The sequence below is a fragment of the Papio anubis genome, chromosome 14 (assembly GCF_008728515.1).
Source record: "Papio anubis isolate 15944 chromosome 14, Panubis1.0, whole genome shotgun sequence".
Taxonomy (NCBI): domain Eukaryota; kingdom Metazoa; phylum Chordata; class Mammalia; order Primates; family Cercopithecidae; genus Papio; species Papio anubis.
Window position 1 is genome coordinate 6,817,344 of NC_044989.1, and position 24,583 is coordinate 6,841,926.

Below are 24,583 nucleotides of genomic sequence, written 5' to 3' on the forward strand. Positions count from 1 at the left end.
CTTGAACCTGGGAGGTGGAGGTTGAAGAGACAAGATCACACCATTGCACTCCAGCCTGGGCAACAAAAGTGAAACTCCATCTCATAATAAATAAATAAATAAAATAAAAATAAATAAAAAGATAAAAATGGAACTTTTTGCCCAGCACTTTGAGAGGTTGAGGTGAGAGGATTGTTTGAGCTCAGGAGCCTGAGAGCAACATAGTGAGACCTTGTCTCTACAAAATATAAAAAAATTAGCGGGGCATGGTGGCAGACAGCTGTGGCCCCAGCTACTCAGGATGCTGAGGCAGAAAGATTGCTCAAGCCCAGGAGGTCGAGGCCGCAGTGAGCCATGATTACACCACTGCACTCCAGCCTGGGCAGCAGAGCCAGACCCTGTCTCAAAAACAAACAAACCAACAAAATGTAACATTTAGTAGACAGAGTCTTTCCCACGCAATGCATAACTATAATAAAAACGACTCTTAGTTGTTTAAATAAAAAGTTGGGACCAGATGGTTGGTTGAGTTGTGCGGTTGAACATTGCAATGGAATATAGGTTCAGATCTCTGTTCTGCCTCTGCTAACTGCTAACTGTGTGATTTGCAGCAGGCTTCCTAACTTCTGTAAGCCTTGGTTTATTCATCTCAAAAATGTGATCGACCTCATGAATAAATTAAATGGAATAATGTGTATAAAGGATTGAGCAGTAGCGTGCCTGGTGATAAATAATACAATATTGTTTCCTTTTTTTCCTATGTATTTGCAAGGTCATTCACCTGGTATACTGCAGAAAAGCTACATGTAAACCCTAAGCTTCTGATTAGGTAACTTATTGGGAAATAAGTGGCATTTCCTCACCTAGAAATTAAGCTGATTTGGGGGATGGTCTTCCTTTGCACCCCTGTCCTGGGGTGAGGTGCTTGCTGGAAAGCCTGACTCAGGTGCACCTGCTCCTTGCATATCTGCCACTCCTTTTTTTTTTTTTTTTTAACTTGTGGTATTGATGAACTGAAGTGCTGTTAGAGAATTTCACAAACCCTGATTTATACACACATACAAAGTGGTTTTCTCAGTGGCATCTTTCCTTTCATGAAAAGCATTTTTTCCTAGTGTTGCCCCTGAAATCATGACAGCTATGTTCTGTCCCAGTCTAAAGCCCAGATCCCAACAATCTCTGTTACCCAGAACCTCCATGAAGCAGGACAGCTTGTTGAGGGTCTGGAGTTGTCAGAGATCCTGCACATTGATCTTGGCAGAGGACTTCACTCAGAGCCCAGGGACGCTGTAGTTATAACTTTTTCTAACTTGATGTTTGTTTCTCCTAATCAAGAGTATGAAAAACTAAAATGTGGAGGATGAGCAATTCTCTACACGATTAACAAGAAATGACACTTTGTAACCTGACGACACAGGATAAGTGGCAAGCCAGAAGATCGCAGCCTGTGCTGCAAAATGCTCCCAGGACACTGACACGCGTGTCACCAGGACCTGTGTTTTGGGAAGGGACACCCGCCTCCTCAGTGTCAGAGGGCAGGAGAGGGTAAGGGGCCTGTGACTCCTGCCTCCGATGCCTGTACTGGCCTCAGAGGAGAGTTGTGGCCCTGCTACCCCAACCCTTGCTGGTCTTCACAGGTGGGTCCTGGTACCCTGTCCCCCAGCCCCTTCACTGCCTCCTTCCCTCACTGGTGCCTCTGGGACCAGGCTGGCAGCCCCTGTCCTCTCTCCATGGCCACATCCTGAAAGCCTCCCATCCTCGCTTCCCTGTCCGTGGCCTGCCAGTCCAACAATATTCTCTGAAATAGACACTAATGTAAGTGGGACTCCTTACCCTCTTCCACCATCTGACATTGAGGAGGTGGGTGTCCCTTCTCAAAACACAGGTCCTGGTGACAAGCATGGGCCTATACCATGAAGTAGGCTGTCTCTGCACTAGACATTTGGTGTCTATTAAGGGTCCTTGAGAAAATGCTGATTCCTGTTATTGGCTTTGCTCAGAAAATGAGCCAAGGGATGAAGGGCCACTCTGGACGCCTTTGCACACCCTGCCCCAGTTAAGGTCAGAGAGCGCCTTCCCTCCCTCTCAGAACACTGCCCCTTCTTCCTACCTGGGAAGGATCCTTGGGATCTGCTTTCTCTCCCCATTTTGTGGATTTGACTCTTCACCCCAAAACCCTCCTGAGTGCTTTCTTCCAGGAGGCCTGTCTAGGACCGACAGCAGGTAGCGTCCTCAACCCTGCCCCAATATTGGCAGGATCCCTATCAGTCTCCCCAGCCCTTTCTTAGACAAGCGGTAAAGAGCAGACAAATAAAACTTCCGGTTTCACGATGGGCTGGAATGATCTTCAGTTGTCTGGAAAATTCAGATCTTCCCAACAGAGGCTGAATTAAGAAAGTGTCACACGATTACAACTTAACCCTCTGCTGTTACACATTCTGAACAGTTGCACGCCTACTCACGTTGTCTCACACTCGCCTCTCAAGCCCTCTGTGCATGTGTCCCCTTCTGCGCAGGTCTTCTTAAATGCGCTCACACTCGATTTCACAGACACACTCGTTCCAGCTCCAGTAGGAGTCTGACCCGGGGATCATCCTGCCTCAGCTTTGAAGCACCCTCAACATAGTACACTTGCCAAGCCATGGTATGCCTTTCACCCATTGTCACAGCCTTGGTGCGGAGTACATAAATATTTGTTGAAGGGACAGAGAGGTCGAGTCTCTGCCTGTTCCTGCCTCATGTTGGTGCTGTTTGTGTGCACACCCTGCTACCACACTGCCTCTGTTCTGTTCCACTGGGAGGTCTTCGTGAGGAAGCCGTGGCTGGGTGAAATACGCATTTTTGCTCCTCTGTGAATCCGGGTTTCCATATTCAACAGATAGAACAAACGGGCCGCGCTGCCCACACCACCGCTTCTCTTGCAACTTGTTTGGAAGCTGAGGCTGCGGGAGCAACCTCCTTGCTAAGGAGGGAACGTGCGTTCTCTCCGAGGTCTTCCCTCTCCGCCAGCCCAGCACTGCCTCCAGAGGCGAGGGGAAGGCAGCTGGACAGTTCACTAGTCCCTGTGAGATAGTGGAGAGCACAGCCTCCACGTCAGTGTCTTCCCCTTGTGGCTGACGAGGGGGAGGATACGCCCAGTGGCGTCCCTAGAGAGCCAGATCTTCCTGGCTGTCACCCCAGTCTCGCCCTGCCTTTGGCTCCCTGGGCTCAGTCTTCAGATCCTATCACTGCCTCTTTGGCTGCCACCCAGACCTCAGGACCGGCAACTGTGAGAACAAAGAGCGACCTTCCTCCTTTTTGGCAGCGGGTGCATGGTCACATGTGCAAGCCTCCTCGAGAACGTCCAGCTTCTGGTGGCTTTTGTAGACCGTAGTGTAGCTGCAGGGCCAGCTACAGGTTGTGCCCTGTCCCTTTAGCCTCCAGCTGTCCCCTCACAAACACTTCCCCGAAGCCCTGCTGACACAGTGGCCTGATTGAGAACTGATGGCCTGACCCGTCGCACTGGCCTCCCTGCCCCGAGTGGGTTCTTATCAGGCAGCCGTGGATGACGCAGGCCCCCTCCCGACACAGTGCGATTTCCACTGCCCGCAGGAGTGAGCCCTGCACTCCGCTCAGCACTGCTGCTGCCTCCCGGCCCACCACACCCGTGCTTCCCTGTCCCCCCGGGCCAGATGCTGTTCCTGAGCACACCCCTTCTGGTGGAGCCTGCTTCTCTTTCTCCTGACTGCTGTTTTTCTTGGACAAACTCAACACTGGAAGGGGCAGTCTCTTCCCTGTATAAGGAGATGGAATAAACAGCCTCCGCCTCCAGCCCTGCGGCCGTGCCTTGCTCCTGAGACCTCTGGATGGCCAGGGAGCCAGGGTTCTGGGCATCCTCCTGGCCTCCACGCCGGGTCCCTGCATGCCTTCCCACAAAAGCAGGTGCTCAGTGCTAACTGCTGAGTGGACTTGAGAATCCCAGATAAGTGACAGCCTTGCTACTGCTACCGTCCCACCTGGAGTTCTTGAAAGAGAGCATTTCACATGAAATCATTCCATCCACATCTTCACTGAGCATCTGCAGTCACCAGCCACCGTGTGAGGGCCTGTGAGGGCTGCACAGGACCACAGAGGCATTACCCCTGGCCTTATCTACACCGCAGCAGATGAGGTGTGCACTCACCCTCCACATGAGTGACAGGGGCCCACACACAGCATGCATGCTGGAAGACTCTTTGACGATGGAAATTGTGCATGGGCAGAATGAGGTTAAGTAGGTGGAGGATACTGAAGGGGTAAGAAGAACTAGTATTTGCCGGGGCCCTACTTTATATAGGGCAAAATCCACACTTCCAGCAAGGATGCCCCCTGCAAAGCAGGATCATCTTCTTGTTCTGCAGCTGAAGGGCCTTAGTCTTAGATACCTTGGGAGAAAGGTAGCGCAGGGGAGCAGCACGCCCATCGCGACCTGAAGCAGCTGATCATGAGCGCCTGCCTCCTGCGCGCCACCCAAGGCTGTGGCGAGAGCACAGGAGACGGCGGGTCTAAAGGCTCGACAGAAGCGAGAACTCATGTAGATGAGAGCATTCATTTTATGCGTAAAGTCTGGGTTTTGTTTTGTTTTGTTTTGTTTTTCCAAGAACTTTATAAAAGCAAACTTTATAATTTGAATTCTTCAGCTTGTGAGCGAAGTCACGTTCCCATATCCTTGAGGAAAGTGATCCTTGCCAGAACACGTACTGTGCAGCTTGCTGGGCAGTTCGCTCCAGGTTCCCAGGGCCACCCAGTGAGAGTTGCCAGGGGGATTCCCCTGAGGCTGTCCTCAGAAGGGAAGGTGTGCAGGGGGTCATGCCTCCAGCCTGCTTAACTACAGCCAGGTGTTGCCAGGTGTCTGGCTACTCTGTGGGTGTTCTACTCATCTCTGTGTCCTTCCATCCACCCTGTATCTGCATGGCTTTGATTCATCCCTTGCTGTTTGCCAGCACTCTGTTAGGTATGGGAATAGAAAGATAAATAATTAATAGATCTTGCTTTCAAAGAATTCACCATCGACTAGAGGAGAAACATCAACAGACCATGGATTATTGATGGCTCTAGAAAGGCTGAGAGAAAGCCTTGCAGAGCGTGTGAGCAATATGCCAGAGCACCACTGTCTCCGGGGCACTGCAGCTGTGGAGTGATTGTCCTTCTGTCCGCCAAGCTTATCCCACAGTATTAGGAAGGGGAGGCACTGGGAGACGAAGGTCCATGCTAGACCCACATGTCTGCACAGTGGGTGAGCTGTAATTTCAAGGCAGCCTTGTGATTCCAGGGTCTTTGCTCCCAACCACTGTTCGTGGGACTCTTGCTGCTTCAGTTTGGACCTGCCTGCATGTAATGCTTGTGTTCATAAATCGTGGATCCCAGATAAGCACCTTTGAGCACAGTTTCTGGGCATTTTCTCCTGCTTGTAGGGTCATCAGTAGCCAACAGGCCTTCGTGTGAAAAAGCAGACAAAAATCAGACTTGCTGTAGTTTTAGGCGAGGCAGATATTTCTCCGTGGCCGCTTCTCCTTGGCAGGAAACTTGTGACGCACCGGAGGTATATTAGCAAATCAGCAGTGCTGTCTCCTCATCAGGTTTCAAAGAGTTGGAAACCAAAGTGGAAAATGAAATTCCTGGAACATTCTGTGGCTTACCCCCCTTTCTTCCCTCTGTGTGGCTGATCCCTTTTTTCCTGCAATGCCTTTGACCCTCTGGCCAAATTTTCATCTCTGGGAAGCCTTCCCTGATCCCCCCCCAGGGGGGACCCCTCCTCTCTACCCACGTACTGGCCCGTTGGAGCCTCCCTGTCCCCTTGAAGTGGCCCCAGGAGAGCACGGAGCACAGTGCATTGTGATGATGATCTCTGCACGCCTCTTTCCTCCACACTGGGCTGTGTGGGTCTTGATCGCATTTGCAGCCTTGCAAATGAATCATTGTGTTTGCAGCAGCATGAGCATATAAAGGAGATGTTCTCGGGGTTGACTGACACTATGCCCCTTTAAAGTACGTACGATTCCTTGTCTATAAAAAAAGTTTATGAGGTAAACAGAAAATACGTATTGAATGATTGCTTTTGAAAGAGTTCTTTTTTTAAAAAAATAAATTTTATTGTTTGTATTTGAGGTTTACAACGTAGTATTATGGGATACATATAGATAATACAATGGTCATATAGCGAAGCAGCCCAGCGTATTCATCATCTCACATAGCTGCTTTTTATGGTGATGAGCAGCTAAAATCTTCTCACTTAACAATAATCCCTGATACGATACAATTGTATTAAAGTTAGTCCTCGTGTTGTATGTTAGATCTCTAAACTGGCTCATCTAAAAGTTTTCAATTGAGGAGTAAGTATGCAAAAAATTTAAAACAGACAAACGTAAAACCTCACCAGCCTTGGAACCAGCCACACGTGGGTTTGAGCCCTAGTGCTTCTACTTGAGCTGTTGTTAACGTCTCTGAGCCTTGGTTTTCTCATCTGTCGTGTGAGCGTGGTAACACACCATATGACTTTTGTGCATGTTTAATGAGCTAACATAGGTAATGCGATTCACATAGAATCTAGGACTTAGAAAGCATTTGACTACTATAATGAGTGCAATCGTAGGAAAATGTGTCAGTGTCTGCTTTCAGGCTGTGTATTTTACAGAAGTTTCTCTGTTTACCTATTTTTGTGCTCATGTCAAGACATCTTTTTGCAATTAGAATGAAAACCATAGCTTGTGAGTCATGACCCACTTTATATCTGGAAGAAAGCTGGGCTTGTTTTTGATGGATGCAAGGTCAGGCGCTTGGAACCTCATCTCTCTTTATATAGTGAACAAATTGATATTCCCAGAACATAATCCTTTTGCAAATTGCACAGATAGCTGCATCCTGATGACACATAATGTTCACTCTTGGGTAGCTTCGAAACCTAGACATGACTCACTACTTGTTGCATATGGGTGTACGCGTCATGCCGGTTTTAATTGTTGTATTTTGCTTCTTAGAAGAGTCACGTTCTATCATTATATGCTGATATGCACAATATTCTGAGAGTCTCCAGCATCGTATATCGGTTTAAGGCATTCCAGTATCCTCCAGAGACCCAATTTAGACAAACTTCATAATAGAAAGTAAAATAATGATCTTGTTGCCAAGGTTTTGGGATTTTTAAATGCCTATAACTGTAAGAGACATATCACGTAAGTAGACAAAAAAGAAACAACAGCCACTATTTACGTAGCTGGTGCTTTCATAGATTACTGTCACAAAAGTGCAGGGAGATGGGCATTCTGATTTTATTGTCAAGGGAGCTGTTGCCCAAACTCTGACTTGAGGGACACGGATTGGTTGAGCCCGTCTGGCTCTGAAGCCTACAGTCTTTCTCCCTTGTCATGTGGCACCCAGTCATAAACAGAAAGTTCCACTGATCTGCCAACTGTCCAGCTCATTGTTACAATGGTTCACCACTCTAGTAGTCCACAGTGCCACTGGCACTTAACATGTCGGCGGATACTACCCAGGACCAGGCTGCAGCCCTGCTGGAGGCTGGGTGTGACTCCTCTCTTGCTCATCCTCTGCCTCTCCCTTGTTCTGAGAAAAGCCTTTGCATTGGTTTTAATGAATTCATCTCTGAAAATTCTGCCATCTGGAGTCTCACGTAGAACTCCAAGCCTGGGCTCGTCCATACTCACTACTCTGGGAACTGTCTTCCTAAACCTTAGGTTGGCAAAATGTGGATTATCTGTGTAAACCTCAGTTCAGAGCCACTGCAATCATCAGAGCCCAGGCAGATCAAAAGAACACAGGCTGGAACACAGGGTTCAGTGTGGAGCCACCAACGTTGTAATTTGCACTTGAAGTTGTAGCTCTTGAGAAAAGCTTTGGGAAGTGGCTCTTTCTGAGGATGACCTTGATTTTTATTTTTTAAAGAAATTGCAATCTGGAGTCTTCAGTGAATGAAATATTCTATTTTGCTAGGATGGGGAGTATTACCAGTTTAGATCAAATTATTCTTTATATATCAACCATATACTCTTTTCTGTGTATTCTTCTAAACTTTTTCCCTTGCCTGAGATTCTTACAACTCCACTGTGAGGTAGGTTAAACCACCCTAAATTGCAGAGCAGGAAAATAAGGATGGTAGAGAGAGATTAACAGACTTGTTCTAAACATGGAGGTAGAAGGAATTGCAGTTGGATTTCCATTTAGACCCATTCATTAGTAATGATCATACATTCTTGTAATAAAATGGGTTATACATTTTTGCGGGGAGGTATCAGCAAACATAGCGTATGGATTTTTCTCGATTAATTGCTATTATATTTTAATAATGGTATTGTAATATTATATATTATTGCTAATATGAACTTTAATTATACTGGGACTGTGATTGAAGTTGATTTGGGGATGCCATTGTGGGATTTTACATCATTTTCTATGCTCTTTGAGTTCTTATATAAGCTCTACATCTAGTTTCTCTTGGTAGTGAGCCTAGCTGGCAAAGGCCATATTGTTTCTTCTCATTGCTGTTTATAATATGCTTTTCAGGGAACACTAGATTTCTAAGACTAGTAGACTTTGTAAAGCAGGAGTGAAGACCACAGAATCTTTTATGTTAACTCTACTTCGTTTCCTTCACTTCCTCTTGTTTGACTTACTTCAGGCTTTAAGCAGGGCCTCCAAGTAGGTAAGGTAGATAGTGAGTAATTGCCAGGTAAGTGAGGCACCCTGAGTGAGGAATGCCAAATACAGTTGGGTTCTCAGCAGGGAGAACGTGAGCATGTTGTCTGAGCAAACCTGGGTTCACATCGAGGCTCTGGGTACTATCTGTGGAAGTTGGCAACTTCCTTCTTTGCTGACTCAGTTTTCACATATGAAAAATGGAACAGTCATACCTTTCTTGTAAAAATGCTCTAAGGCTTCAGTGAAACACTGGGAGATAAAATATTTAATGCAGTGGCTGCACCTCATAGGCATTTGAGAAATATTACCTCCCAGCCTCCCTTGCAGCCTTTCTTCTTGCTTTTAGAATTCTTGGCTCTTGTGTTTGCTGAGGTTTTGTGCGGGGATCTAACCCATAGCCTTAGCTTTGTGATTGAGCATACAGTCCCTGGCACAGAATGGGTACCCCATAAATAGTTATTGAATGAATAAAACCTCGAAACCTCAAATTTGTTGGTTGCTATGGGCTAGACAGTGAAAATATTAAACTATAATGCAACAATGTTCTTGGTCCTTTTTTTAATGCATCATGATTTCTTCAGCATTAAGGAGGTAAAGATGTTTATAGACCCTTCTCTGTTTTTCTTTCAGTGCCTGAAACAGTATGTTGAGCTCTTGATCAAAGAAGGATTAGAAACCGCAATTAGCTGCCCAGATGCTGCCTGCCCTAAACAGGGCCACCTACAGGAGAACGAGGCATGTGCAATTGAACAGACTGGGCTGTTTGATGTGCTCTAGCATGCACAGCTGAACTTGTCAGAATAACGCGGGTTTTGTTTGGGTGTACATTGCATTATATTGTAGCCCTCAGCTTGTTATCTTTCTTGTTTGCATTTTTTTTCCCCTTAGATTGAGTGCATGGTTGCAGCTGAAATTATGCAAAGATATAAAAAGCTACAATTTGAAAGAGGTAGGTGCCTGATATGTCTGCCAGTTATGGTTCCTGTAATGTATGAATGTGGATAATTCTGTGGGGAGTTCTTTTGGTAGCTATGGTTATACAGCATTTGATAGGAGTTTAAAAGTTGATGTAAACTAAACTTCTGAAATTAAACTGACATTCTGGATTCTCTGAACAGCTCACAGTTTGAAGACCTTGTCTAGTGATCTATTTGGTAGCAGGAAGAATTTATGGAACACAATTTGTTTATAGGGATTTATAGGCTCCTGGGGGAGGTTTAAAGATGATGGCTCTCATGAGGTATTAGATTTCAGCCAGCTTAAGCCTAAGAGTTTGAGGGTTAAACTCTTGGGCTGGCCCAGAATTTAAAAAATGCAAAGTCACAGAGGGAAGTCATGAGGGTAGGCATAGCAGAAATTACAGTAACTCCCGTCCTAACAACAGTCCAATGGTAGCTGTCCTGTCTGCACTTACTCACCACTGGACACAGGCCTAGATAGTAGGTGCTAAATGAATAATCAAGTCCCTTATCCCAGTAAGTGACACAACAACTCTACAAAGCTAATTTGTCATTATCTAATAAACGAATCCCCAGAGAGGCTAACTGACTTGCCCTGATTTCTAAATATAGTGGGTGCTTTGGGACCACATCCCATGACCCTTCGTCATGCGCTCTCCACTGGGCCCTGCATAGCCCTCCTGGCTGGAGCAGGCCTGATGCAGACCCAGGGGTCCTCTGGGAGAGCAGTGTGGCAGGTGCACACAGAGCAGAGTATGATTCTCAGGATCATATTGCAAAGCATTAAGCCATGTGGAACGTCCAGAAGAGGTCTTTAGCTCTGCTCTCTGAAGTACTCCGGGCTCATACAATGAAACCGTAAAGGGTCTGTGGACTCTGTTTGGCTTTGTTTTCATATCTCTTCTGGGCCCCGGGCTCGTCTACTAAAGAGCCAAGTGACAGATGTGTGCAGGCGACACTCCTTATGCAGAACATCATCGTGAGGACCCTGCAGACGGATTCTGAGTTTGGATTGCTGGCATCTGCTCTCCCTCTCCCTGCACGGATTCTCGGGTTCTTGACCTGAACAGGGTCTCACTACTAAGACACAGCCCTGGAGGATGGGCTTACGTGAAAGCATGGCCAGATGGGGAGTGGACGGCAGAGGAGACGAGACCAGAGGACAATATCCAGAGACTCCCAGTTTAGCTGCATGCAGAGACCTGCTGTTTGTATATTTTTGCTGTGTAAAAGAAATGCTAGATATAGCTGGGCCCAGTGGCATGTACCTGCAGTCTCAGCTACTCAGGAGTTCAAGTCCAGCTTGGGCAATGTATCGAGACCCTGTCTTTAAAAAAAATAAGAAAGAAAAAAAATATGTAGCCTACTTAAAAAAGACTCAAGCAGGATTTTTCATGGCATTGCCATTTGTTTTCAAGAGTGTGTTTATTTAAGTGTCGTATATCATTTGCTTTGGGGCAGTTTATAGCTTTAATATAATGTCATTTGGTACAACAGTCAGTATGTAGAGCAATAAAACGGATTAATTTGGATTTCTGAGACTTTCAGGCTCTTCTGAGAATATTTTCCAGAGAGAATCTTGACAGAAACTGGCTGTTGTTTGCGTTACAAGAATATGAACTTTCTATGACATTGAATTTAATTTTAAAATGCAGCTGGGTACATTTTCCAACCTAATAATTTTAACTGTTATTTCTTTAGTACTTTGGCTTAGTCAAAAAATCTTTTTTCCTTTTGCATAAACATGAAGCCAACTTGGCTTCCGTTAAAAAAAAAATCTCTCAAACCTCTCACTTTAAAACATTTTACTAACATTATGTTAAAAGTATTTTTTTTAAGTATTCAGACTTAGTACAATAAAAGACCTGTCTAGATAAAATGTTAGAATGTCAGAGCTAAAATATAGCTATAGATTATAGCCAGCACCTTGAAAGAGTTTGGAGACAAGATCAGAAAGCAAATTTTGATTTCTCTGTGCCTCTAAAATCTAATCAAGTAGAGGATGCTCTGGAAGAAAACTGAGACAGTTCAATGATTTTCTGAAAACATTTAGTTACCAGAAAGTTCTATGGTTAGGTCATATTGCGCACACTGTCTGCATTTAGTCTTAGAGTGTCTCCTCTGATATAACAGAGGAGACATTGGATTTAGTGTCCATGTCTCCCCTTCTGGAGCAAGCAGGCAGCCAGGGAAGGGGGCCAGGAAGCTGGGTTTTCATTCTGAGCACCTCCTCACAACTGGCTCACTCCAGAGTCTGGGGAGGGACAGATTCTTGAGTGAGGGGGTGTGGACCCCTCTCTCCATGCTACACTCGATGCCCGTGCCCCTCTGAGACCCAGCAGTGCTGTGCTAAGGGCGTTCCCGCGCACGTTCCTCTGTCTGGAGGCTCAGCCGTCCCAGAGACAGGACTGTGGGTCCTCATGCCTACGTCCCACTGCCAGCCCAGTGCCTGGCCAAGTGAATGCTGACGTCAAATCTCACCATGTGTTGTTTTGTTTTGTTTTTTTAAAACAAAGTAAAGCTCAGAGAGATTAAATAATACAACGGGTTATCCACCTGTAATCAGGCCCGACTAGAGCCAACACCTGAAAATGTTACTATCTCACAGTAGGATCAAACCCAGCATTCCAGCCCCACGCCAGGCACCAGCCCGGCTGGGCAGGGTAGTAAGTGCAGGGATGAGAGGGGATGCTGGGTGCACTGTCATCTGTCATGTGCTTCTGAAAGGAAACTGTTTTAAAAGGAAAGCCACCTTTTTAAAAAGTCTTAGGCATTTTTAAGCAGGGAGTTCTTAGAGACCCGCTTCATTAATCTGCGATGAATACACCTCTGGGAGATAAGAATTAACATTAGTTTCCTCTAGTGTGCCAAAAATATATTATTTGCTCTGTTTGAAAATATGTCTCATACACTACACACGTATGTAGTACGTGTAGGGGAGGATAATGGGGAGGATAATGCAGAATGTTAATAGACATCTACACCTGAGCCTGGGGCCATGTTCACAGGGTGTGACGTGCCCTGGCAGCACAGGAAGCACGTTTGCAGTCAGCAGTCTGAGCAGCCATTTGTCCCTGACCTTTTCGATGAGGAATCTGTCTGTATAAGGACAGGCAGTGCCAAGTGACAGCTCTGTGAGGACAAAACTAATAAGATTTAAATCGTTCCCATGGAAACCTTAGCCAGGTCTCCCCTGCGTGCTGTCCTGGGGGCCTTTCGTGATGGGGGCGCATAATAGCGTCTCCCACTCTTGAGCCAGTAGGCTGGGCAGGAGGCGGTGCATGACCATCACGTGCATGAAGATACCGAGACCCAGCTTTGGGACATCTGCTTCTTGCTGATGTCAGAAGCTCCTCACTGCACAGGAGGGGTGGGGACAACCCTACTAGGGGAAGGGTCCCTAGCAGGCAGCACTGCCCTTCTGGGTCTAGCCCCAGAGCTATACCGGGAGGAGAGCAAAGAGTGAGCGAGGATTTCTCTTCGCGCGCAGTGTATTGTTCAGTGCACAGAGCACTTGCATCCTCCTGCAGGGCTGGGCAGACACGGGCCTCCTATCTCATCGGGGACAAAGCTGGGCTTACCCCACAGCATGCACAGACAGCAGGCAGAGAGTTGTTGGAGGCATCGCAGGTACGGGTTGGGAGCGTGACCCAGGCCAGCTGCCTTTAGCCTTTGGCGTTTCCTCCTCACTGCTCAGTGTGGCGCTCAGTGCCCCAGGCTGGCACGTGCAGCCCCTCCTTGCTTTGCTGTGGACCCTCAGCTCAGGGGAGCCCCAGGCATCTGCCCCCACACAGGTGACCCACAGACAACAAGTACATTTTCTCAAAAAGCCACTTGTCAGAACTGACAGCTAGGAACATTCTTAGAAAAGCAAATGCAGAAACTATCAACAGATAAGAGAAGAGCTAATTGTGTCCATTCACTCACTATGAGGAGCACCCTGGGGATTTTAGATTATTCTAATGAAGATCATTAGAGTAGAGCACCTGTTCCTGACCTCCAGCGTTCCCGTTATTATCAAGTTCTGCTTAATCTTCTACCACCCCTAACATTCGGACAGTTTTTGTGCTGTTGATTAATTCACGCTTTAAAAAAAAGGCAAGGAGCAGCCAGATGAGATCAAGGGTCAGCCTGCCATGGCCAGTGGGCCAGATCCAGTCCGGCCAGTGGCCTGCTGCTGTCAAGTTTTGCTAGAACATTCATTTCCAGGTCACTGTGTCTGCTTTTGTGCTGCAACAGCAAAGCCCAGTAGTTAGTACAGAAACCCAGAAACAATTTGGTCCTCGACTTCTTTGATGACTATCCGACCCTCTACAGAGGAAGTTTGCCAGCCCCTGGATTAGATGACTAGATTAGTTCAAAGCTAGACCCTACACAAGATGGTTTCTAGAGCGCTGAATCTGGCTTCCCCGTGTATTGGGGGAACATGTAAACACACAGAGCCTTACACGTACATATGCGTGTGCACCGTCAGGACACCCAGCTGGTGATTTGTCATTAATTTGCTGCTGGTCCCGTGGCAATGCGTGTAGGTGAAGTCCTGGTCCACGCGTGGCGCCAGCCTGTTGTGGATTCCAGTGAGAGGAATCCCATGTGTGATGCGGGTGAGCGGGAGCTGCCCGGCTGCCAGTCACAGGGCCCGGACATTTGCAAGGACTTGTCATCGCCTTTCAAGTCATCTCTGAAACTCAGTTGTCCCGACAGACGACGACTTCCCAAGAAGAGCCCCGCTGAAAACTTAGAAACCAGTGGCCCACCAGAACGCCTTTGGAAATAGCCCACATTGCACTGGCCTCGGAGAGCTTTCTGGCAGAGCCTTCCTTCTCCCTGGGGTGGCCCCTCATCGAGAATTCGGCGTCATGCCGGACACGAGGGAAGATGAAATGAACAACCAGTCTCCTTACAAAGGGCAGCCAATAATTTAAAGAAATGCAATTTTTGGACAAGGATGTGAAGAAATAGATGTGTCAAGGTGTCCTGTTTTTAGAAATAAGCTTCTTGGCCAATTCCATAAGATTGGGCTCTTAGAAATGTGCGCTGTGATTTGGAGAGAAAATCTGGCCCTTGAAGGGTTGGTTTCACTCCATGGTTAACTCATGGCTTAGATTTGAGAAGGGGAGGCCATCTTAGGCAGGTGAACTATTTGGTTAGAAGAATAATCCAGCCATCTTCTTCCCTCTTCCTTTCCGTCTTCTAACAGCGTTTTCCTGGTGCTGGGTGTGTGCCCAACATGGGCCATCAGGGGCCCGGCTTCAGAAAGCTGTCCCCTACGGGAGGCAGATGAGCTAGCACGATGTGCGTTGCTCAGGGAAACCTGACAGGCAGGTGGGACAAGCTTTCCAGAATGTGGAGGCCTTTGAGCTGTGAGCTGAGTCCCGGAGGCAAGCAGGGCTGACCCAGGGCTCCAAGGGCATTCCAGGGACAGGAGCAGCATTCCTGAGGGATGCCTGGGGTGTCTGGAGGTCTGTTGCATGAAGGGAGAAGTTGGGAGGTGGAGGTGGAAGGGTGACTTGGGCAGTGCTTCGGTTGGGGCTAGTGATGCTGGCTGTATTACCTGGACGTGTTCCTCCTGTCCGTGCACTGAGGGGCTCCTTCCTCTGAAGCCCACATGACCCTCTGGCTTAAGTTTGACTTGCCCATTTTGTCTCCCTATACCAGAGGTGCTGTTTGATCCCTGTCGGACTTGGTGCCCAGCGTCCACCTGCCAGGCTGTGTGTCAGCTCCAGGACGTGGGGCTGCAGACCCCCCAGCCAGTGCAGTGCAAAGCCTGCCATATGGAATTCTGTTCCACCTGCAAAGCCAGCTGGCACCCTGGCCAGGGCTGCCCGGAGACCATGCCGATCACCTTCCTTCCCGGGGAGACCAGGTACCCTTTGTACACACTCTGCCACAAAGGCGTGGGCTGTGGGCCAGGAGAAGCAGGCAGGCATGTTTCTTCCTAAAAGTGCTGTTACAGTGTAAGTGGCTGTGGCTCAGTCAACCCTAACACACACTGTACCTCTTGAGCCTCACTCAAGCCTGTCATTATTTGTATGTCTATTTATTTTTGAGAACTGTGTACCAGGCACTTTGTGAGACCCTGGAAATAGAAAGGTGTGTGAGAACCACACTTAACACGGCTCGGCTAGAATGACAAATGCATGCATGGTTTGTGACTTCTAAGGGTTGCAAGTCCTGCAGTACCTGAAGTTTCTCCAAGACTTCACTGTGTTGAAGGTGATCTGAAATGGGGGTACAGGAACAAGAACAGGAGTAGGGTGCCCCGGTCATAAATACTGTCTGGAAGGGGATGGGAAGACACTCCCTGGTGGCAGCCTCCCCTGCAGCCATAGTCGGGCTGTTTGCCCAGGAGGATGCTGCGCGCTGTGCTCTGTACCGTGACATTTCATAGGTTGATGCATAGGAAGTTGATCATATCCAGGTGTTTGTGTCCTACAAAATCTGCAAGGTCACATGGTTCCACTAGACACTTGACCCTGTTCCTGTTGAGTCCAGGATCCTCACAGAGGAGCTGCCACTCTGCCCACCACCCTCCCCAGGGTGTGCTCACCAGCTGCTCCCTGTGTGCCCCTCTTCCCATTCCACTGTCCGCAACTCCCGTTCCTTTCCACGTGACCCCTGTGCCCTGTTCTAGCCCCAGACCCTCTCAGGGTCCCTGCCACACACCCCTGGTCTCCTTCCGGGCGAACCTCTCTTCCTGTGTCTGGAGAGCCCTGCTCCGCCCTCCTCCTTTCCCTGGGGGCTCCTGCCACACTTCAGGTGGAGATCACATCCCTTTATCAAGCTTCCCAGTTCCCAGGACAGGGTTGGGGCCTCCACCCTCTGTGTTCCCCCTGAGATTGTCTGCATTGTTACAACCCTGGACATAATTGGATTGGAGTTCTTCTATTGACAGGGCCGATTCTGCCATCAGGTTGAGCTCCTGACGCACAGGGCCTGTGCCTTTCTGAGCAGCCTACATCAGGCAGGCAGCTGCAAGCACAAACCACTTGTACTTATACTTCACTTGTACTTGGCATCTTAGAGGCTTCAAAACGTTAGATGGAGGCTGGTGAGTGTTTGGAGCCTGATGACTTAGTTTTCTTTATCTGTGACATTCTAGTCTCATTTAAATTATTCTCCAAAGGCGATCTGAATCAAAATTCAGAAATCTCATTTTGTGGAAATTTAAAAATCAGAAGATGTCACATAAAAACTGGAATTTCTGGCTTCTCTGGGAAATCTGAATCCTGAGCCTCTCCGAGCCTGCCTCCCCCTGCTGGCAGCCAGCACAGCAGAGCAGCGGCCCTTGCCTGGGGCACCTCCTGGGCCAAAGCCCCACAGTCCTCACGCTCCTTCTTGTCCCCCTGGAACTGAGGCTGCCTATCAGCTGCCATTTATAAGTGAGAAGGCACTCAGCTAGTTTTTGTATTGGAGGGGTTTTGTTTTTTTTGTTTTTTTGGTTAAATCTTCTCCTCACCCATGTTTTTATCCAGCCCCTTGACCACTTCACTCATTTAGCATCACCTGCCCGCCCCTTCAAGATGCTGGGCCACATGTAGATAGTGATTAAACTGTCAAAACTCTTGTCTGCATTTATAATGAGTTTACAGTAAGTGTTATTCGTAATAATTTTAAATCCAACTCAGATACTAGGAAATATTTGAAAACCATTGTCTATATCATGCAAAATTTTACGCATAGCACAGTACACCAGAACTTGCATATTTTAACTGTTTTCATCTTGAAATGTCTCCCCAGGAGACACTGTACATGGTGTTCCTGCCGTTTCGTTCAAAATCATCTTGTGAGTCACATGAGAGAACTGGTTTCTTAGCTTTAAGGTGACGCCTGGCTTTCAAACCAAAACAGTGTTATCTAACCTGAAAACCAAGCTGGATCACCAGATTCGGTGTCTCATGACTTCCAGCTTTTTGCAAAATCAAAGTCATTCTCAGAAGCAAGCCAGGGCTATGGTTTGCTCGGAGCTGGCTGTGTGCTGGATCCCTCTGGAAACATTTGCACATATGCTATCTCATTTGCTCCTTGCAGCAACCTTAGTTCATTCTTTATCACATCCTGCGTGGCCAGGTTGGTCTGCAGTTTGCTTTTAAATTGGAAGCATTTGAGCTAGTGACCATTGTGTTATCTTTCAGTAACAGGTCTTAATAATAACTACTGTTTATTGAGTGCCTGGTACTTATGTGCTGGCTTCTGCACTTAACATGTGCAACCTCTGTAATTCTCACGACAGCCTGTAGAGATGGATGCTCTTAGCCTTTTTCATCTGTTTTGCAGACGAGGAAACTGAGACACATAAGACATAAATAGCACAGCTAGGATCTGTCTGTCTCAAGACTCTGTGCTCCTAATTAGGAGGACATACTGCTTCTCTCATTATTTCTTACCCTGTTGCCTTCTACTAATGGACCAAACAGTCACGTTCAGTTGGAATGTGCACCCCAAGTGGAGCATTGTTCACTGCCAATCATCAGACGGCTCATACTAAGGTGAAACTACGTTTAATGCTCATATTGACTAGGAAGCTTGTGAGAGATCCTTCAGCCAGAATGCACTCAGAATGCCAGAATTTGCTCAACTTCAGTGAATATATACTCACAAATGTGTTAAATTCTGAAAAAGCTACTCACTGCAAAGGAGGGATGCATTTTCTCCTGCTGATGTTGGTTTAACTTAGCGAGTTCAACAGTATAGCAAATGCACCCCCATAATCAGTGATCACTTCTCTTAACAGTTTATCATTTATTCCTTCAGATGCTTTTATGAATGTTCTTACCCATCTTTTAAAAATTAACAGCATGAGGTGAGTCATACCTAATGTCTGTGTTATCCTTCTTAGCAACATTGAACTACTACTGCCCCTTATCAAGCACTTCATAAAAGCTGCAGCCCTGCACTGTGCTCTTGTCACACGGAATCTTTTCTCACGGTCACACTGATGAGAAAACTAGGGCTTGGAGAGTTGCTTCCCAGCTAGTTTGTAGCAGAGCCAACCTTGACCTCAGCTTAAAGCCCTTTGTGCTAACCCTGCAGACCTAGCCAACTTCTGAGGAAAACAATTTTGTAAAAAGAGCCAGGTGGATCTATCCAAGTGAACGGTGTGTGTTTATGTGTGTGCATTTGCAACATTTATTTATTTTTCTTTTAACAGCAAAGTACATACAATTTATATCAACCCTTTGGAAAGTAGACAGCTCTGTGACTAAGCAGACACTGTTTGACCTTAACATGATTATTCAGATACCTCCGTTATAATAAGCCTTTTGTTGTATTTTCTTTTGTCTATATACATAATATCTCTAAATTTAGATACGTGCTGATGTTGCTGGTTTTTTTTTTTTTTTTTTTTAAATTTTTCCTAACTCAAATTGGCTGATTCACAGTGTTTTGGTTAATTTTTTTTTTCTGGAGTTTCCGGTTCTTTGTTTTTTGTTTTTTGTTTTTTTTTTCATCTAATACCAAGAGAACTCAGTCTGTGAAGTGAAGCTGATGCTTCCAGCATAGCCGATGCTCCTGGGTCTCCTGTGGGATCTGTCTGTGCAGGGTCCTCACGGCGTTTCTCCCACAGTGCTGCATTCAAAATGGAAGAGGACGATGCGCCCATCAAGCGCTGCCCCAAGTGCAGGGTCTACATCGAGCGAGACGAAGGCTGCGCCCAGATGATGTGCAAGAACTGCAAGCACGCCTTCTGCTGGTACTGCCTGGAGTCTCTGGACGTGAGTACGGCCTTCAATGTCACCTTGCGCATTTAGCTTTGAGGTTTAGATTTGGAATGAGAAAACTAGACCAGCTATTTCCTAAAGAGCTTGGTGCTTACTCCTGTGGAACAGCGAAGGAACACTGTTTGGTGTTTCTCCTGGGTTTGGGAAAACATTAACTCATGAGCGCCACGGTGACCGAAGCCTCTGTGACTCGTATGGTTCTGGGGCCTAAACACTTCATGGAGGTTCAGGATCCAGCCTGGGATTTAAAGGGGTTTTAGGATCATAGATTTTGTCTAAACGGGGACTGCCATTGTCAGTTTGGGCTGCTGTTGACATAATATCATAGATGAGGCAGGTTAAATGACAGACATTTGTTTCTCATGGTTCTGGGGGCTGGAAATCCAAAATCTGGGTACACTAGATTTGGCTCCTGGGTTCTTGATCAGGGTTTCTTCCTGGTGTTCAGGATAGTGAGGACAGACAGAAGCAGGGGCTGGGGAGCTATTGGGCTTGGGGCCAGTTTTAAGACTTCATTGACACTCATGTCATCTACAGGGCAGGAAAACATGCAAACCCTTTGCTCTCTGGCAGAATGGGAGTTCTAGCTTCATATGGCAGCCTTCTCCCACATGTGCTCTGCCTGAATGTGTCTCAGACACACCACTCTGTGTATGCCTGCAAGAGCCATGTCCCTGACAGGAAGGCACAACCTCCCAGGCCCACGCTTTTCTGGAGCTTTGAGGCCTGATGCACAGGTTGCTGCTATTTCACTTCTCATTCTCCTTCCTTGCCCATATTAGGGCGTGGGCATCTTGCCAAAATGATGAAGCTATGATTTTAGTTTAGAAGAGTTTATTGGTGCATACTTTTAAAGGAACTATAATTAGGCAGGGCATGGTGGCTCATGCCTGCATTCCCAGCACTTTGGGAGGCCTAGGTGGTCAGATCACCTGAGGTCAGGAGTTCGAGACCAGCCTAGGCAACATAGTGAAACCCTGTTTCTACTAAAAATACAATGGTGGCATGCACTGGTAGTCCTAGCTACATGGGAGACTGAGGCACAAGAATTGCTTGAACCTGGGAGGCTCAGGTTGCAGTGAGCTGAGATTGCACCACTGCACTCCAGCCTGGGCAACAGAGCAAGACTCCATCTCAAAAAATAAAAATAAATAAATAAAACTATAATTAAATAGCAGACCTACTTATCTATTGAAACCATTGTAGCTAGGACAGTCCAAGCAAATGAAGTCGTGTGTCATGAAGGGATATATTTATGTCTGTTCTGCACAGCAAGGATGAACGTATCCAGTCCATCCAATAATAGTATTAAGCCATTCAGGTCTCATTCAGATAAAGCGGGTTATGGGAGTGTGTGGCAGTCAGAACAAGTCCATGCTTCCCATGTTAGCAGTTCTTCTGTCCAGAGACTGTTCTTTCTTACCAGTGTTTCTGGGCAAGCGTTCATACCATGGGGCTATCTCAGAGCCGTTCAACGTGGCACCCAGTGGCTGAGATGGGTTACCTCTGGCTTCCAAGGTGAAGGAGAAGTGGTTCAGACCAATGGGCAAAGTGGAATGAAGCACAGGCTGAGAGATTTGTCTAGAAGAAAATGAGTGTCTCTTTGAGATGGAATATTACTACATATGATAACAGGTCTGTAATATAAAGGCTACCTTAAAAAATTAGATTGCTGCTTTTGGAATTGTTCCTTTGAAAGGCCTGTTGTCTCTTTATGAATTTTAAATTACTAAATTAATAGTAGAATCTGATGTGGCTGACCAAATCTGGGTAAAATATCACCATCTTCTATCCTGAGGCTTCATTTTTACTTCCTAGGCAAGCTTAATGAATCCGCGTGACAAGATGAGTTTTCTTTAGCTCAAGTCCTCATCTGAAGCCTTACCAAATTTTTTAGGGCCTTCAAGGTCTTATTTATTTATTTATTTATTTTTGCATTTTACTGTATTCCAGTTTTTTTTTTTTTTGAAAACTGATTATTGAGTTATGATATAATATCTAATATCTGGCCCACAATTTATTATTCTTTGTAACTTTCCTTAAAGAAGGAAGAAAGTGAAATGTCAGATTTCCCGCCCCTTGTCACAGAGCCCCTTGCGGGTCATTTAGGAGCTGCGTTAGAAAGGGACTGACAGAAGTTTGGTTTCCTCAGGCTGCTTGGACCGAGTGACAGGGACGAGGAGGGAAGCTGCTGTTTTTCTCCTTCCAGCACAGGAGTGTGTCTTCTCTGCTCTAGTCGCTGAGGAAGGCCCTCCCTGTCCAGCTCCACCCTAAAGCAGGTTCCGCCTCTTGCGGATGGAGAGGAACCAGGCTGTGCTTTGCCTCCATCAGAGGCATCATCCTCATGACCGTGCAGAGTTTCCTATGTTTTCTTTGTACATGAAGAAAAATGACCCTGTGGCCAGAGGAAGCGGATGTGAAGGAAGGGGAGTCTGCTGTTGGAGCCCTTTACCGAAGACATTAACAGTGATTTAGGACAAGCATGGAAATGCACTGCCTGAAGCCAGCCAAGAGCACTCAGAGGAGGGAGGAGGGCTTTCCACGGAGCTTTTCTCTCCTGTTTCCCCCAAGCGTGCTTTCTGGCACATGCAGACATCCAGGAGTTATGAATATTTCAGACCGCCTCCTCCCTATCATGGTCCTTACTCCCTCTCCTCCCCTGCTTCCCTCTCCTCATCTGCCCCTGGCCGAGCCCATCTCCCCTTGAATCCTCACTGCTTCTCAGCGATCAGTGCTGGCCCAATGTTTGCTATTTACTGCAGAAAGGGACATGTGCCGTTTCTTTCTTTTATGTATTTTTTGGCAGTAGATAGTTGATGTTTATTGAGGTGATTGTTCCAGATCAGCATTATACAATTTGCTCTGGATACCTGCTTCCCTTAACACACACAGCATTTCAGTGAGTTGGAATGAGGAAGGCCAGAGAGGTTTATCTTTCTCAAACTAGTAAGGAAGGGAACCAGCCCTGATCTTTCAAACTCTAAAAACCACATCTTTGTGTTAGATCGGGCTGTGTCAAGGCAGAGTTCGAGTGGACGTTTTAAAGCTGAAGGGGCTAGCATTGCTCTGGGGCATTTGCGCTTTCACCAGCCCTCTCCCTGACTGCAGCTTCCCGGAGCATGCACCGTTGTTTCGTCTCACCCTGGAGGTGAATGGAACTTCTCTCTGAACAATAGGAGGAAAGTGTTCCCTGCCACAGAAATAGATCCCCGTTCCTGCTGCTCCTGGGATTGCTAAGCCCCAGGGCTTCATCAGGAAATTAAAAATCACAAGTCAATCATTTCTATATTGTGAAACCATATTTGAGTGCTTTTATCAGGAGATAAGAAAAGTGCTTTTTAAATAAGCATTCATTTTGTTCATGAAATCTGACTGCGTGTCAGCAACTCTGCTCCGTTGGACCCCATGTGGGTCTGGTGAGATGAGGGCGGGGATGGGGGTGGGGGGTGAAGTTCTTGACCTTGAGGAGCTCGTCATCTCCCAGAGGAGCCCCGTAAGGCATGATCCGGACACAAGGCTATGAAGGAGGCTGCATGGCTAAGGGTATAAAGTCCCTGTCGGCCCCAAGGAGGAGTCAGGAGGTTACTGGGTCTCGGGGCCATGGGGTAGCTGAGGACTTGAAGGCTGAGTGAGTTTGTTCACCAGGGAGGACAGAATGTGCTGAGCCAGGTTACCACCAAAGACCTGGGCACGATGAAGGAGGATGTGAACTCATATGTGGCCTGGCCAGAGATGCTGGAAAGATAAGGTGAGGCCCAGACGACGGCCCCTGTGTACCAAGATCAGAGGCCTGGCCCCCGCAGAGGCCTGCGCTTCCCAAGGATAGGATGGATCAGAATCACTTAGGGAGCTTGAGGATTGGGCCCTGCCTCAGACCTTGGAGTCAGCATCTTCAGCTTCCAAAAGCTGCCCAGGTGACTCGGCTGTGCAGCCAGGCTTGTCCGTGTCTGCTGGCAGAGGTCAGTAACCACTTCTCAACTGGGTAGTACACAGGATTTGGTTTGAGTTTCAGAAATGTTTAAGTTGCGTTTCAGAAACGTTTAAATTCAAAACCGTTTAAAGAGCCCACAGTGCCAGACATGGCACGAGGCAGAGTCTGGAAAATGGAGGCGTACAAATGGAGAATGAGCTCATCTCAGTGGTGTGTGAATTAACATCATCACAAAGGAAATTTCGGTTAAGAGTTCAAGGAGGAGAAAGCTCACAGTGATGGAGGTGGACAGAAATAGCATCGTGGAAGAGAAAGGTGTGGCCAGAGTGACTGTGTTTGCCTGTTCCTGCCCTTCCTCTCACAGATGAGACGTCTAGGTACAGAAGCGAGGCGGACAGTGGTAGCTGGGACCCCAGGCCCCAGCCAAAGCCTCCTGCTACTGCACCTGTAACAGCCAGGATTTGATGGCTCTCCATTCACTGTACGTTCAGACACCAGGAGGCTTGACCCCAAAAATCAGCAAACTCAAAGCTGGTGTCCTCCCCACAAGGAGAGGAAGGCCGGATGCATCCCCCAAACTATCTTACCAGAGTTGATTGAAAGGAGCAGAAGGCCGTGACCCCTGTCCTGCTCCTCCTGTTTTTTGGAAGAGTGACTTCCTGTTCCCTGAGGCACACTGGGCCCTGTGTTTATTTGCTCTTTTCTGAAAAAGCAGCTGTCATTTTACAGCCTCCTTGAATGAATCAGCAGGCTTGCGCCTCCCTGGTGCCATGTGCCTCACCATCTCCTTCACTGATCAGGATTGAAAACGGCGCCTCCCGGTCCTGGAGGCGCAGAGGGCTGGGTATAGACATGCCGTTCCCCTCATGCCAGTGGGTAGTCGTTGAGATCTGGGTGCCAAGCGCTGAGCTGGGGAACACGGAGAGAGCAACTTGTGTGAGGGTCCCAGCTCCAGGAGATGGAGGTGAGGTGGAGGACGCCTGGAGGGAGGCGTCCGCAGGCGTGCCCGGAGTGCAGAGGGCCACTGCCCACTCAGGATGGTCTGAGAAGATGCAGATAGAAAGTGCTTCCCGGGCTGGATCTTGAATCATGAGGAAAATCGAGTGGCCTGAGTGGAGAGGAAGCACTTTCTAGGTGAGAAGCCTGGCCCGATGGAGGGGGATGGGCCAGCAACAAAGAAAATCATCCAATCCTGGGAATAGCCCTGTCACTGCAGCAGGAAGCTGCCAGGGCAGAGGGACTCTGGTGGAATTACACACAGCCGGGGCCAGCAGGGGCTCTTTGGAGCAACCGTGACCTGCGTGTTCAGTAGCCCTGTG

At 47.4% G+C, this 24,583-nt stretch overlaps 1 protein-coding gene across 13 annotated transcripts in view; it reads left to right on the plus strand.

The window, feature by feature from the left end:
- The window catches only part of RNF144A (ring finger protein 144A), a 154,846-nt gene that overhangs the window by 82,422 nt on the left and 47,841 nt on the right, over positions 1-24,583 (plus strand). For 12 of the 13 annotated variants that reach the window (XM_031654911.1, XM_031654919.1, XM_031654916.1 and 9 more), the window contains 4 exons: positions 9,283-9,387; positions 9,541-9,601; positions 15,270-15,477; positions 19,180-19,327. In XM_031654911.1, the coding sequence (XP_031510771.1) occupies positions 9,283-9,387; positions 9,541-9,601; positions 15,270-15,477; positions 19,180-19,327 (522 nt within the window). Of the gene's footprint in view, positions 1-9,282; positions 9,388-9,540; positions 9,602-10,223; positions 10,941-15,269; positions 15,478-19,179; positions 19,328-24,583 lie in introns of those variants that run through there. The other variant, XM_031654920.1, reaches the window with a different exon arrangement.